The sequence below is a fragment of the Triplophysa dalaica genome, unplaced genomic scaffold (assembly GCF_015846415.1).
Source record: "Triplophysa dalaica isolate WHDGS20190420 unplaced genomic scaffold, ASM1584641v1 Contig3, whole genome shotgun sequence".
NCBI lineage: Eukaryota > Metazoa > Chordata > Actinopteri > Cypriniformes > Nemacheilidae > Triplophysa > Triplophysa dalaica.
In genome coordinates this window covers 187,375-204,266 of record NW_026622637.1, presented here as the reverse complement: position 1 = coordinate 204,266, position 16,892 = coordinate 187,375, and the positions used below count along the sequence as shown (strand labels likewise).

Below are 16,892 nucleotides of genomic sequence, written 5' to 3'. Positions count from 1 at the left end.
CGTTCTCTCGAACGGTTTCGTGCTGCTTGTATCTTTAATTGTCTCTCATATATATATCGTAGGTGTTCAATGATCCTTGTACTGCACATAAGCATATATCCATGACGTCCCTCGACGAAAATCCCAGGCGTCTTAGCCCTCTTCCCGATGGCCCGAACATCAGCCCCCTACCGGAGATCACCACCGGCAGGTGGTCAATCACCATTCCGGACCCCCACCAGCTCTTCATCGCCTCTAGGCTGTCTACGCCCCCATACTTCTTGATCTTCAAGTCCCAGGATTCCTTTAACCTGTGCCCCGATACCACCGTAATATCCATCACTGTCAACCTTTCTGTGCAATGGATGATAATGTCCGGCTTGATGTATGACTTTAAGCATGGGACGATGTGCTCGATGGAAGTGGTATAATCCCCCCGGTGCAGCTTCTTGCATTCAAGACGCACCAGTCTGTTATGTCTTGCACATCGAACATCGTGGGTTCTTGCGCAGCGCTGCAAGATGTGGTTCAAAGTTTCCGTGTCAGGGCATCCTCCCCTGCACCGTCTATCCTCTCCCGGGGTAACTCTCCCACGTGAAGCTCTTGCCTTTGTTGATAGAGTTCCCCCGCGAAGTTGAATTCCCCTCATATATAGTCTCGGGAAGACACTGTGTGGCTTCATTAGCCATAAATGGCTCCCCTCGTCCACATCCGGCTCAGATAGCTCCTTACCATCCCGTGACGACCAGAGCTTATTTGCCCATTCCTCGTTCACCTCAGCAGGTGTAGACACCAGAGCTCCTCCGACCCTGTTCGGGATCTCTGTTCTCTTAAGGACCACTCTGAATGCCTTGGTAGCTGTAACCACCTGAATTAGGCCGTTCGTCCCATCAAGAAGTTTAGAGAAGCGTTTCTTCTGCATGATGGGGAGTATGGATCCTAAGCATGGAATGTTAAGGGCTCCTTTGTTGAAGGGAGCGTGGAATAGCCCTTGGGAGGTGTCTTTAGGGAGGCGCAGCCATTCCCTTATTAATCTTCTGATCATGATGTCCATTTTGTTCAGCGTATTCCGATGTGCCTGTCCCAGGACCAGCCCATGAATCAGTCTCAGGAACAGGAAATCTCTCACAATCATCAGGCGCTGATGAGGCTTTAGGGGGGCCGCCTTGACCTCTGCTAGCATCCCTTCCAGGTCTTGGGTCCTCTTTGGTATTACTTTTCCCTTCCAGTTAAAGTGGATGCCAAGATACCTCTGAGAGTCCTTCATACCCATCGGCTCAATCGGCCCTCCAGTCGAGGTGTAAGATGTCGGGGAGAGAAGCATTGACTTCGACCTGCCGTCCTTCTCGATCGTCATCGCAGCTGACTTTTTGGCATTCAAGCTCATGCCGCAGCTTGACAGAGCCGTGCATAGGCTGTCCAGTTTGGCCTGTAGGTCTTGCTTCCCCCCTCCGCGCCGAGCCCCGCGAAACACAAGCCCCCCCCCCGACCCGCAGACCCACTATTTTGCCCGCTTACTCACTATTTTGTCAAACTCTACCAATGAGGGGCAAGGTAATGCGGGGCCACACCCACTCCCCCCCCGGCCCGCAGACCCACTATTTTGCCCGCTTACTCACTATTTTGTCAAACTCCACCAATGAGGGGCAGGGTCAAGATGGGCCACCCCCACGCACCCCCCGGCCCGCAGACCCACTATTATGCCCGCTAACTAACTACTTTGCCAAACTCCGCCCGGGAAAGGCAGAGGTCGCTTGGGCCCTCCAGGAGGCTTCGCCATGAGCGCCGTAAAGCAAGTTTTATGCCGCTGGACCTTTCGGTAACGATGTCCGCGAAACCACCATTCTGCCCATTGAGCCACCATGTTTGCTCTGGCCACGAAACCACTATTGTGCCCGATGGCAATTTACATAGACACTTGCCCATGAAACCACTATTGTGCCCGATGGCAATTTACACAGACGATCTATTGACTACAAGGAAACATGCCCACGAAACCACGATTGTGCCAGTTTGCAATTGATTACAATTGCAAACTACAAGGAAACATGCCCACGAAACCACTACTGTGCCCATTTGCAATTTACAAACACGCTCTATTGATTACAAGGAAACATGCCCACGAAACCACTATTGTGCCCGTTTGCAATTTACACAGACGCTCTATTGATTACACAGACACTTGCCCACGAAACCACTATTGTGCCCGATGGCAATTTACACAGAAGCTCTATAGATGACAAGGAAAGCATGCCCACGAAACCACGATTGTGCCCGATAGCAATTTACACAGACGCTCCATTGATTACAAGGAAACATGCCCACGAAACCACTATTGTGCCCGTTTGCAATTTACACAGACACTCTATTGATTACAGGGAAACATGCCCACGAAACCACTACTGTGCCCATTTGCAATTTACAAACACGCTCTAAAGATTACAAGGAAAGCTTGCCCACGAAACCACCATTGTGCCCATTTGCAATTTATACAGACGCTCTATTGATTACACAGACACTTGCCCATGAAACCACTATTCTGCCCAATGGCAATTTACACAGAAGCTCTATAGATGACAAGGAAAGCATGCCCATGAAACCACTATTGTGCCCGATAGCAATTTACACAGACACTTGCCCATGAAACCACTATTGTGCCCGATGGCAATTTACACAGACACTTTCCCACGAAACCACTATTGTGCCCGTTTGCAATTTACACAGACGCTCTATTGATTACAAGGAAACATGCCCACGAAACCACTATTGTGCCCGATGGCAATTTACACAGACGCTCTATTGATTACAAGGAAACATGCCCATGAAACCACTATTGTGCCCGATGGCAATTTACACAGACGCTGTATTGATTGAAAGGAAACATGCCCACGAAACCACTATTGTGCCCGATGGCAATTTACACAGAAGCTCTATAGATGACAAGGAAAGCATGCCCACGAAACCACTACTGTGCCCATTTGCAATTTACACAGACACTCTATTGATTACAGGGAAACATGCCCACGAAACCACTATTGTGCCCGATAGCAATTTACACAGACGCTCCATTGATTACAAGGAAACATGCCCACGAAACCACTATTGTGCCCGTTTGCAATTTACACAGACACTCTATTGATTACAGGGAAACATGCCCACGAAACCACTATTGTGCCCGTTTGCAATTTACACAGACACTCTATTGATTACAGGGAAACATGCCCACGAAACCACTACTGTGCCCATTTGCAATTTACAAACACGCTCTAAAGATTACAAGGAAAGCTTGCCCACGAAACCACCATTGTGCCCGTTTGCAATTTATACAGACGCTCTATTGATTACACAGACACTTGCCCATGAAACCACTATTCTGCCCAATGGCAATTTACACAGAAGCTCTATAGATGACAAGGAAAGCATGCCCATGAAACCACTATTGTGCCCGATAGCAATTTACACAGACACTTGCCCATGAAACCACTATTGTGCCCGATGGCAATTTACACAGACACTTTCCCACGAAACCACTATTGTGCCCGTTTGCAATTTACACAGACGCTCTATTGATTACAAGGAAACATGCCCATGAAACCACTATTGTGCCCGATGGCAATTTACACAGACGCTGTATTGATTGAAAGGAAACATGCCCACGAAACCACTATTGTGCCCGATGGCAATTTACACAGAAGCTCTATAGATGACAAGGAAAGCATGCCCATGAATCCACTATTGTGCCCGATAGCAATTTACACAGACGCTCTATTGATTACAAGGAAACATGCCCACGAAACCACTACTGTGCCCATTTGCAATTTACAAACACGCTCTAAAGATTACAAGGAAAGCTTGCCCACGAAACCACCATTGTGCCCGTTTGCAATTTATACAGACGCTATATTGATTACATAGACACTTGCCCATGAAACCACTATTCTGCCCGTTTGCAATTTACACAGACGCTCTATTGACTACAAGGAAACATGCCCACAAAACCACTATTGTGCCCGTTTGCAATTTACAAACACGCTCTATTGATTACACAGACACTTGCCCACGAAACCACTATTGTGCCCAATGGCAATTTACAAAGACGCTCTATAGATGACAAGGAAAGCATGCCCATGAAACCACTATTGTGCCCGATAGCAATTTACACAGACGCTCCATTGATTACAAGGAAACATGCCCACGAAACCACTATTGTGCCCGTTTGCAATTTACACAGACACTCTATTGATTACAGGGAAACATGCCCACGAAACCACTATTGTGCCCGTTTGCAATTTACAAACACGCTCTAAAGATTACAAGGAAAGCTTGCCCACGAAACCACCATTGTGCCCGTTTGCAATTTATACAGACGCTATATTGATTACATAGACACTTGCCCATGAAACCACTATTCTGCCCGTTTGCAATTTACACAGACGCTCTATTGACTACAAGGAAACATGCCCACGAAACCACTATTGTGCCCGTTTGCAATTTACACAGAAACTGACCAGAGGACCTTTATTTTGACATATGGCATCATACCCAATTAATTTTATATTAAAAAATGAACAAAACTGAGCATAAGACCTTTATTTTGACATATGGCATCATACCCAATTAATTTTATATTAAAAAAATGAACAAAAACTGACCAGAGGACCTTTATTTTGACATATGGCATCATACCCAATTAATTTTATATTAAAAAAATGAACAAAAACTGACCAGAGGACCTTTATTTTGACATATGGCATCATACCCATTTAATTTTATATTTTATAATAAGCAAAACTGCCCAGAGGACCATTATTTTGACATATGGCATCTTACCCAATTAATTTTATATTTAATAATGAGCAAATGTGACCAGAGACCCTTTATTGTTATAAATAAATGCTTTTTAAATACTAACGTGTTACTATTACTTCAGCAATATGTGTGGAATCTTATAAAAGAGAAAATGCATTAAGAAACATGACATTTTATTAAATAAGTTACAATTAACAAGAAATTCATAAAACATAGAAAATAAATTCATAGGAACATATTAAATAAGAGATTCAAAAAACATATTAGAAAAAAATTCATAGTAACATATTAAATAAGAGATTCATAAAACCTATTAGAAAAAAAATTCATAGAAACATATTAAGAGATTCATACAACATATTTACAATTAAAAAAAATCTACAGGTCCATCAACATCCTGAAACCCAGATTCTTGATTTCTTCAATCTCCATGTTGTCTGAAAGAAAAAGAAAGAGTTTGTTAAATTGCTGACTTTTTTCCACCATAGAAGCATCGAAAACACAATGGAAAACCTACAGATTTGACTAGCAATGGCCTCCTCCTCCTCTAGAGTGATGGTGGGAATGTCTGTGGTTAAATAAAGCATTGGTTTAGTTTTCAGAGTTGGAATGCACATTTTAGACTAACTAAGATGTCAGTTACTGCTTAAGACTCACCCATGTTCTCCAACATACTGTGTTCCTCCTCACTAAATAGGAGGGGACTGAATAAGCCTCCCCCGTAGGCTGAAGAGGCAGGAGAGGGAGGGACGATGGGTGTGGGGGAAGGCTCATATGAAGGGTTGGCAGGGATGGCACTTCTAGGAGGGCTGATGTGAAGGGCTTGAATATTCAGGAGTGAGAGAGGAGCTGAAGGAAGGGGTGGCAGTCACATCAGGGGAAGAAGGGTGGGTGTTTATGTTGAGGGTCTCAGGAGCGATGGGGTTTCCTGGGAGAACACGAGAGTCACACAACACTTGAGATTTATTATGTCATGAGAGAGTAGTTGAGTAGTATACACACTTTTTATTGACAACCTACCACCTACCTGAATTGCCCTGCGGCTCATCCTTCAGGGTCACCATGGGGATGTCAGGGTTGCTGGGCTCCAGCTCTCGCAACTTCCCCATGGTGACCTCTCTCTCCATTCTTTTAACAATTTTGCTCTTCTTAACTGACTGAAAAAGACAAATTGACATCTAAGTGTGTAGAAAACTAACCAAAAAAGCAACAATTAAATGTTTTTTATCAATGACTTACAGAGATGTCTGGATGGCCAGTTTCTAAGTGCTTTTCGAACTGTTTAAAAAACACATTGCACAAGGGGCAGATCTGTCCTCCAAGGAAGACTCTGCCCCTTGCCAACTTCTGCCATAACTGGCGCTCCTGAACATTTGTGATTTTATGCATGACCCTAAGGTGCTGCTTAAAATTAGTAATGTCCTTGTGGCACAGGGGGCATTCAGACCTTGGAACCTGGAAGACAAAATAAAGGTTCAAATAAGCAGACATGCATGCAGGGCAGACATTAGATGCTGTAAAAGACACATGTTAGAAAGCATACACATGATCTTTAATGTAATTGCATTGTTATGAGGTCACAGGTTAAACTGAGCTCATACACACAAAGGGCCTTCCTCAGATGCTGTAAAAGACACATGTTAGAAAGCATACACATGATCTTTAATGTAATTGGATTGTTATGAGGTCACAGGTTAAACTGAGCTCATACACACAAAGGGCCTTCCTCAGATGCTGTAAAAGACACATGTTAGAAAGCATACACATTATCTTTAATGTAATTGGATTGTTATGAGGTCACAGGTTAAACTGAGCTCATACACACAAAGGGCCTTCCTCAGATGCTGTAAAAGACACATGTTAGAAAGCATACACATGATCTTTAATGTAATTGGATTGTTATGAGGTCACAGGTTAAACTGAGCTCATACACACAAAGGGCCTTCCTCAGATGCTGTAAAAGACACATGTTAGAAAGCATACACATGATCTTTAATGTAATTGCATTGTTATGAGGTCACAGGTTAAACTGAGCTCATACACACAAAGGGCCTTCCTCAGATGCTGTAAAAGACACATGTTAGAAAGCATACACATTATCTTTAATGTAATTGGATTGTTAAGAGGTCACATGTCAAACTGAGCTCATACACACAAAGGGCCTTCCTCAGATGCTGTTAAAGACACGTGTTAGAAAGCATACACATGATCTTTAATGTAATACTGTGCAGAGTGTGATGAGCAGATGCAAAATGAACAAATACATTGCATTGTTAAGAGGTCACAGGTCAAACTGAGCTCATACACACAAAGGGCCTTCCTCATATGATTTTAAAGACACATGTTAGAAAGCATACACATTATCTTTAATGTAATACAGTGCAGAGTGTGATGAGCATATGCAAAATGAACATATACATTGCATTGCAAACTGGGCTACAATTATTGCTGAATTAAAATACTTTTTAAAGAAAATGACATTTAAAAGAAAGCAAAGTTATACTCACATGTGTCATGCTTGCTTGTCTGGTCAAAACCGTGTGGTTTCGCTGAAGAATAAGATGGTGGTTAGGGTAAGTTTGTTGACAAACATCTTGCTCTCCAGACACTCTCACCTGAGCTTCAAAGCATGTTCAATTGTTCACAGAGAAAACTTATGGCCTACATGTTTTTAAATGGTTTGATTACTTTGTTCTGTAAGTTCTGAATGTTTCAGCCTCTGGTGTATGCCCTGAGCATTCTTTGACCTCTCACAGTGAACACACTGCACAATGCCATAAATTATTATTACCTTTTGCATACATTCACCACAGTCTACACTATAATACATTAAAGATCATGTGTCTGCATTTTCATTTGAGTCTTTTTACGTATCCATATGAGCTCAGTTTAACCTGTGACCTCTTCACAATGTAATGTTTTTGGGCCTTTTGCATAAATTCACCTCATACTAGTGTAGAATGTAGTGAATGATACAAATGAGAATGCAAACATATGCTCAATAATATATTATACTTTTGTTGATTATGTACATGCTTAAACCTTTTTTACAGAGTATGAATGTTAAAGCTTCTGATGCAGGCCGTGCATGCACATTTTGCTTAGGTGAGACAAATTATAGAGTCTTTTTTCACTTAACATTTTTTATATAAGTTATTGTTTCTGTTACAGAATTCGTAAGCACCATTTGAAGAATCAGATGGAGACAACGCTGGAGACGACGCTTGAGTCTTCCCATCGCAGGTAGGTGTTTTGTGGTTATTGTTATGTTATTTTATTAAGTTATGCCAAAAATTCAGAATCAAATGCATAATTTGTGGATTAGTGTTTTGTGTGAAAAAAAAGTAACTGCAATTTACATTAAGTTAACCTCAAGTTAAGATTTTTGTCTACTCGTTAAATTAAGCAACTTAAACTAGCACCGTAGTTGAATCAAGTGAGTCGGAGGCAAATGGACATTTAAAACATAAGGTGGAACATTTATTGAACATAATAAAAAACACATTGGAACATCAGAACGATAACAAACAAGTAAAAACATGAAATGGAACTATTTACAGGAAAACCCCTTAAAGGGGTATTGGGGAGGTGAGGCAGGAGCTGGGAAGGTCAGGAACAAAAACAACAAACAACGGGGATAGCAGAACAGGGAACAGGTGGAGCTGGGTAGGGGTGGAGTAGTCGGGGAACTCTGGGGCGGGGGAAACGCGGGTCAGGTGCGGAGCAAAGGATCGCTGGAGCAGGACAGGCACTGAACCAGGCGCTGGAGGGGTATTCTTTGGAAAGCTTGTAAGGTGACTCTGCCGGGGACCATCTAATTCTCAGAGGCGTCAGGACAATGGCTGCCTGCCTCATAGGCTTGGCCATAGACGGCTGGGCCTTAGATGGGTCGCAATCGGATGAGTTCTGCGTGAAAAAAGAGAGACAAAGGTTAGCAATAGGCAGGAGACATGACTGTGACAGGAGACAAACCTATCTCTTCCGAATCCACCGAGGACACTCCCAACTCCTGGTAGACCTCCCAACTCCGCTTCATCCTCAGTTGTGGTCTGTGAGGTGAGCGGAGACGCATTGTCACTTCGCTTTCGCTTGCAAGGCCTCTTGCCGGCCTTGCCGATGGGCTCGTCCGGCACGTCAGGCCCCTCTCCGGCACCTTCTCGAAGAGCTGCCTGTGCTCCCATGCCTCCTTGGTATTTAGGTTACACGCGTAGAACTTGTCCGCAGTCCTTGTGTCGTGACACATGAAACGGGACAGTTTTGATCGGTCCTCAACGGTGCCATTGTTCCTGGCCTGTAGAGAGAGAGACGAAAAGAGGATTTAGACACAATATCCACACCAAAAAGGACAAAATCTCAAACTTACATGAGTGGCGATGCCCGACTGGAGGTCTGTGAATGTGGGGTATTTTGGAAGCCCCATCTCCTTCCAAGCTGCCTGGAAGTGGCTGTTCAGATTTTTGCACGGATTTGTACTAATGTAAAAAAAACTAGCTTGGCCTCGACCCCGCCCACCAATTCCTTCCTCATCGCCAGGAACCGCTCGAACCAGCTGTACTCCTCTGCGCAGAGTGCAATTTGTGCCGGTCCGAAGGCCTGGTTGGTCTTCTGCAAGTTGACCTGCGAACAAAACCCAAGAAAACGTCTCAGAAATGAGCAAGAGGCAGATCACTTACATTGATGAGGTAAGTATTTGATGTCTTGGTCGCGTTCCTGACCTCATCTATGGTCATGTTTTGGAAGACCCCGCAGCGGTGACCATAGATCGAGGCCTGGAACGCTGTCAAATACCCATAAAATCGGAACTGGGTCTTCTGCGCCTTGGTATTTTCCAGCTTATCGGGAGGAACACAAAATAACAGGAGCTTTAGTAAAGGATAGTGAACTGTAACTAACCACTGAAGACATCGACTTACCGATAATTTGGGGAATTTTCTGTCTGGCCTCCTCCCTGCACTTCTTCAAGAGGGCCTTGGAGATGAGCTGCCCGTATTTGGCCCGCTTCACCGTCATTTGGTGCAAAGTGACCGGGCGCTTCATGCACCGCAGCATCATCCTCACTTCCCTTCTGATCGAGAGCAAGACCCTCTTGGAGAGGCGGCAGCTCGGAGGGGGTGTTGCGGCCACATAGTCCATAAACTGTGCTATGTTCTTCAAGTAATGATTGATTGTAGTCTCCCGAATCGCCATGGCTCTGAGAGTCTTTACCCATCTGCAGACAGATAGACAAAAAAAATAAACAGAGACAGAACGACAGTCAGTGGGGAAACGCAAAACACTGTTTTGTCACAAAAAGCTCGTGCAACTGGTCTTGCCTTCGCATCCTCTCCGTATCATTGAGGAGGTCCAGAGTCTGGAGCTTGCCCCCTCCCTGGGCCATGTACGCAACAAATCGCTTGATGCGATACACCTTGCTGGCGACATTGTCCTGCAGCTTAGTGGAGGGGTCGGGGCCCTCCTGGTGGGCCCTGTATTGCTCCATCAGTGTGTCTGGAAAGAGAGACAGCAAAAAAGAGACAGGTTAACTCACAAAAGACACACAAAACAGCACATAACCTTCAAGGGGCCACAGGCGGAGAGTCACACTCAGTCAAGACCGCGACGTGGTCCGGGAACTGGGGAAGCCCATGCTCCCCAGGCGTCGCAGAGGACTTGCTGGTTGACACCTTGGAGGAGGAATGCTGAGGCGGCACTGCATCTTCCTCCACGTTGTCTTCCTCGATCGCAAATGAGAGGAGTTGCTTCGCCTGACGCCTGAAGTCCGAAGGCCTTCGGTGTGAGCGGCGTTGCATAATGCGGAAGAGCCTGGAAAGCTCCTTCAGGGTGGACGTGAGGGTGTCCACCTGGGAGTTGAGCTGGGCCACGGTTTCCCTCGCCATGACGCAAGCTCTTTTTGGACACCCACTCTCCTCTGTCTCTTCCTGCTCCTCCGAACCCTCCTCTTCAGCTTGGTCCAGAGCAACCTCTCCCTCCTCATCTTCCATGAGGTCCAGCGTCGACACCATTGGCACTTGCAGGTCTGAGGCCCGCAGTGCAGCCAATTGCTTTAGACAAAGAAGCCTCTTCATCTAACTAACGTGCTGCCTGCGCGTTGCCACCGTCAGCTCAGTGTGGGCCTTCAGATGCCGGTCCAGCCTTGCCGACTCTTTATTGCAGCCCTGACCCTGCCGGACTGCAGTGCCAGGAGCAGCCTCCACTCTTCCATGTTTTTGACCCCATGCGACACCCAGAGGTGTTGGCTCAGCTGGGCGTAATCCCGCTTGCAAATGGTACACGTGTTGATCGGTATGTTGAAGAAATGGGGGAAAAGAGAAGTGGGAATTAGGGTTTTTTTTATGCCCCAGGCATTGGAAAGGAGGGAGTCGCTCACCTCCGAAGTTTGTGGATTACGCGCAATTTCCATGCAGTTTATGGATTGCTCACCTCCGACATTTCTGGACTATGCAGATTTTCCACGCCGCATGTGGACTTTTACAGCCAATGGATGCAAAATGAATCAATTGCAGACTAAATATACTCAATAAAAAGATATTATTAATGAATAAAGATTAATTCAATAATCACTGTGGTTCATTTGTCTACAATGCATACAATACATGCAAAAACCACAAACCTATTGCTGTGTGCAGAGGTCAAAATGATCTCACATGTACGTAAAGCCTACAGCAGAATGACATGAACATGTCACATGACAACACATGACAGAATATGTTTTTGCTATCTCACTTTTCTCTTTTAACAGCATCTGGTTTTTGCCCCAATTTCCACAAAAGCCACAAAAATATGAATGCGCATAAACTGCATGCAGGTTTTTCGTAGGAAAGCCGTAGGAAGCCGTTTTTTTCGCTTACTATGTATGCGAGGGGCGTGCGACAACATACCGAAAGCGCATTCTCGTGCACCACAAGGGTTTAGCCTTTGCATGCGTCCTAGGGTACACGAGAGGAGAATCCGGCCTATGGTAGAAACTCGGATTCAGGAGGAACAGTGTGGTTTCTGTCCCGGTCGTGGAACACTGGACCAGCTCTGTACCCTCTCCAGGGTGCTGGAGGGTTCATGGGAGTTTGCCCAACCAATCCACATGTGTTTTGTGGATTTGGAGATGGCATTCGACTGTGTCCCTCGCGGCATCTTGTGGAGGGTGCTCCGGGAGTATGGGATTCGGGACCCTTTGCTAAGGGCCATCCAGTCCCTGTACGACCGGAGCAGGAGCTTGGTTCGCATTGCCGGCAGTAAATCAGACTTGGTCCCGGTGCATGTTGGACTCCGGCAGGGCAACCCTTTGTCTCCGGTTATGTTCATAATTTTTATGGACAGAATTTCTAGGCGCAGCCAGGCGCCGGAGGGCGTCGGGTTTGAGGACCACACAATTTCATCTCTGCTCTTTGCGGATGATGTCGTCGTGCTGGCCCCATCAGACCAGGACCTCCAGTATGCACTGGGACGGTTTGCAGCTGAGTGTGAAGCGGCTGGGATGAGAATCAGCACCTCCAAATCTGAGGCCATGGTTCTCAGTATCTGGGGGTCTTGTTCACGAGTGAGGGAAGGATGGAACGGGAGATTGACAGACGGATCGGGGCAGCTTCTGCAGTAATGCAGTCGCTGTACCGGTCTGTCGTGGTGAAGAAGGAGCTGAGCCGCAAAGCGAAGCTCTCGATTTACCGGTCAATCTACGTTCCTACTCTCACCTATGGTCATGAGCTGTGGGTCATGACCGAAAGGACAAGATCCCGGATACAGGCGGCCGAAATGAGCTTTCTCCGCAGGGTGGCCGGGCGATCCCTTAGAGATAGGGTGAGAAGCTCGGTCACTCGGGAGGAGCTCAGAGTAGATCCGCTGCTCCTCCACATCGAGAGGGGCCAGCTGAGGTGGCTCGGGCATCTTTTCCGGATGCCCCCTGGACGCCTTCCCGGTAAGGTGTTCCGGGCATGTCCCACCAGGAGAAGACCCCGGGGAAGACCTAGGACACGCTGGAGGGACTATGTCTCCCGGCTGGCCTGGGAACGCCTCGATGTCCCCCCGGAAGAGCTGGAGAAAGTGTATAGGGAGAGGGAAGTCTGGGCATCCCTGCTTAGACTGCTGCCCCCGCGACCCGGCCCCGGATAAGCGGTAGAAAATGGATGGATGGATGGATGGAATTTATAATACATTGGTGATTTTTTTTGTCAAAGGGAATTTTTCCCAATTTTATCAAACCAAGTGAGTGTATGAGCCTCAGTTTAAGACCAAATAACATATACATGAATAACAACACACAAATACAATAAGAGAGCACAAAACTGTCTACTGAACAAAGATTCTTAGCTCATGTTATGTGTTCTTTGTGTTATTAAAGCAAAACTGTATGCAATCCTGGAAATGACAGCACATTGAACATTAAACAATAAAGCTTAAATAATGAAATAAACTTTGTGAGAATAGAATAGTCTATATGTGTTTAAACCAAGAGTTTGAGTTGCAGCAGTGGGTCATTTAGCAGCTATTAAGACACATCTGCAGCTGTTAGCGGTCATTTCTCAGTTGTGAATCTGGGCTATTAAGATTTTAAGCAAAACAAAAGACGTGCCCTAATAGTAATCATAGTAACCATAGTTTTTTTTTATTTTAACTGTAGTAAAACCATGTTTCCTCAATTTCATCTGAAGTAAAACAATTGTAAATTTCCGTAAGGGGTGTGTAGACATTACAAACATAACAAACAAATACAAGAACACAGCACACAATTGTCTATTAAATAAAGATTCATAGTTCATAGTTATGTGTTCTTTGTGTTATTTTATTTTTGTAATTGAATAAAACAAATGATTCTTACTGTATTTACATAAATACTCACATTTTTTATAAATTTTCCTGCTGTTGCATTGTTTGTTCAAATCTAAAGTTTCATTTGTGATCTTAAATCTTTTGCATTTTAAAGATACGTCTTATTTCTCTTTGTCATTAATTTTATGTAAAGCAATGATGTGACATCATCCGCCTCATAGGGACCTTCTACACATTTCATGATACATTCATGGCAACTGGTTAAAGACTATATTAAGAAAAAACATCTTACTTTCATTTTATGTTTCAGAGCATGTTGATTCATGTATTATTTAACAATTTCGTAAACATTTTGTTCCTTAGATGTAAAATGTATACTATTACTGTGTCTTCTTCAATGACGCATTATCCAGTTCAATAGCTTTTAAAATAAATGAATGGGGGCTTTAAAACGGGTTTGGAACTTTTTATTTCACCCATACGATCTCAATCCAACACTTTAATTCAATATCATATATCATCCCTTGGTCATAGGTTTGCTTTTGATATTGCCTGTCTGACTGCTTTGAGGATGTGAGCGGAACATACATGTGTGTGTGTGAGGTCCATATCTGCATGGTGCCCATCTTATAAGGCCTATAGCCTTTGTTAAAATCAGAGAAGTACATGAACTTCTATATCTATCTTAAATGTATGCTTTTACATAAAAAAAAAAAGGAAAAATATTTAGAAACTTTAAATGTAGTTTTTAATATAAGAAATCTGTTATTTAAAGAAAACTCAGTAATATACTTTGGAAAACCACCATATGCCATGTGCCCCTATGTCAACATTCTCTGCACCATGGTGGTCCCCCCTTACTTTGAAAAACAATTAAAGTAGTCTTGCTTGCAAAAATTGTAGTTATAAGTGGTAAATAAATCCTGCATTTACCTTTTTACCCATCTCCTTTGTTGCTTCACATACACTACCCACACTAAATACATGGAACATGTAAAAAGTTCATGCTACAGTGATATTGTATCATGAAAGTATGACATTTAGGTAGAAGCGTGGAATGGCAATTTCTTCATCTCTGCCAATTTATTGAAACAAAAGTTAACAATAGTGCAGGGTATATATACCACAACAAAAAATTTAAATTACTTATGTGTCCTTGAGCATGAATTATAACTTGACAATGACGTCTCATGATGCTCACAACTCGATGTTCTTGAAGGGCTTTCCTCAGGTCATTGAGGTTCTGGGGTATAATGTTACGACCCTCTACATGACAACTGATCTCAGAGGCTTTCTATAAGTGCAGGCCACTCCATTTGAGGTCCCGCTGCCTCCAGCAGCCGTTCCATGATCATGCAACCTCAATGAGCTGGGGCAAGGTCATCCATGAAGATGAAATCAGGCCTGTGTTGCTCATGCAGAGGCACAATGACTGGATTAATATTCAAGTAGTATTGTCACAGTACCATTCACAAGGTGTAGGGCAGTTTTGTATTGACTCAACACACCTGCCTAGACTGTAATGCCTTCACCTCCAAAGGCTTCTCTAATCATCTTGTTAGTACTTATTGCATATGAAGAGCTCTTTTCCAAAACGCGATAAACGCCAAATAAATAAAAAAATGAGTTTGTCATGCGATTTTGCTGTGTACTGAACCTATTCACTGCTCTATCAATGTTTCATGCCATGTTTTCATTCGCTGTGCTTGAGGTCCGTGTGGTACTGGAGAAATCTGCATCAAGAATGACAATCGTTTAAAGTCATGACACTCATTTAAGACCAATGAAGTGTCCATATATAAAAAAATCTCAAATCATACTAACCTTTTTGTGATCTTGAGGTAGTTTAGCTGAGTCTGCTTGGTCAACTTGGCCTCAGTGAGCTCACGCAGAAACAGCTTTGATTTCTCCCTGTTCCTCACACACAACAGGGACGGTTGTTGTGGGTCCATGAAGTGGAGAAATCTGGAAACGTTTTCTACCTGGAAAGAAAGAAATGCATTTAATATTACCACACGGGTGTGACTTTTTGCAATGTTACAAAGAAACACTTCCAAATGATAATCTCACCTCCTGCTTGAAATTTTCATTCTGGAGCAAGATATCACGTATTGAACAAAACAATACCGAACATGAAAATTAAATATCATCATCCGGAGGGGAAAAAATTGAAGTTTGCTGGCCAAAGTGTCCATAGTTCTGCATGCTAAATTCATAAACGCTTGCATTGTTCATCAGGAGACGAAAAAATGTAGATTGCTGGCCAAAGTGTCCATAGTTTTGCATGGTTATTCGTAAACAGTGTGTTTTGCCGGTGTGGTGTTCCAGAAGTCGTGGTCTATTCCCAGTTGAGATCTAGACCCTCTCCCCTGTAGGACTTCTTCTTGTCTCCGTAATCGTAGCAGAGTGCTTCATTTGGCGGGATCTTTCGGATTGCCAGAAACAAGATAATGTCCTCCTCCTTCCCATCCTCCTGAACTGTTAACAGCTTGGGACGTATATTGGCATGCTTCCCATAGTGGCAAATGCGGTGACAGAATGGCTGCCTGTCGGTGTGGCATTCGCAGCTGCTGGAGTCTATGCACATCGGCTCGCCCTTCCTGTTTGTGTAGAAGAACAAGCCTCCAGATTGACCCTTGCCAGTTTGGATGTTCTAGTCCTCACTTGCCGTGACTACACGTCCGTGATAGTCCCAAATGACCTCTCCGATCTGGAAAGAACGTTTTGTGACAACATCCTTATCAGTCAGTTTCAGGCCTTTCCACTTCTGTGAGATGGTGAGCTTCCGGATGTGCGTGCAGTCCATAACAGCACGAACGGGTCCCGGCGCCTTCCAGTCACTGACGATGTGGGCGTAGGAAGGGGTGTTGCTTTTCCAGCCCTAACTCGAAATCCATCTAATGACTCTTTTTTTATTTTGGAAGTCGCCAGCCTAAGTGTGCTGCAGAAAAAACGAAAAATGTTGTTACGTGTAGTGTACTTTACTATCTTCAGTATCATACACCGCGGTGTAAGACTTTTTACAAAATACTTACAGATGACAGATTGCACTCGCAGTCTCATCTGTGCTTTAATCCAGCGCTTATAGAGTTGCCTCTGGAATGTCACAGACGCCACTGAGCGCAGACACCTGTTTGGAACTTCCCCGTCCAATGTCACTGGATGAGCGAGGAGCAGCGTGTCGTACGCTTTCTGCACTTCGATCTTCTCCTCGATGGCATGTGTGGTCTCTGTCTCACTGCCGGAAGAAATGGTGGATGAAGCTTTTCCAGACTGTTCTTCTGGTTCAGCTCTAATAAAAACAATAGACATATACAGTTGAAAGAAAAAGTCTGTGAACCCTT

The 16,892-nt window shown here is 44.3% G+C and overlaps 1 protein-coding gene across 2 annotated transcripts; it reads right to left on the bottom strand.

The window, feature by feature from the left end:
* Positions 1-8,657: 8,657 nt before the first annotated feature.
* LOC130416957 (uncharacterized) lies at positions 8,658-9,622 on the bottom strand. 2 transcript variants are annotated; one of them, XM_056742322.1, is made up of 4 exons: positions 9,577-9,622; positions 9,152-9,405; positions 8,761-9,079; positions 8,658-8,694 (listed from the first exon to the last, which is right to left on the bottom strand). In XM_056742322.1, exons 1-4 carry the CDS (start codon positions 9,578-9,580, stop codon positions 8,669-8,671), a joined length of 603 nt encoding a protein of 200 aa, XP_056598300.1. In that variant the 5' UTR covers positions 9,581-9,622; the 3' UTR covers positions 8,658-8,668. The 2 variants fall into 2 exon arrangements, with proteins under 2 accessions (XP_056598300.1, XP_056598299.1); XM_056742321.1 differs by lacking the exon at positions 8,658-8,694 and having other exon boundaries at positions 8,707-9,079.
* Positions 9,623-16,892: the final 7,270 nt, after the last annotated feature.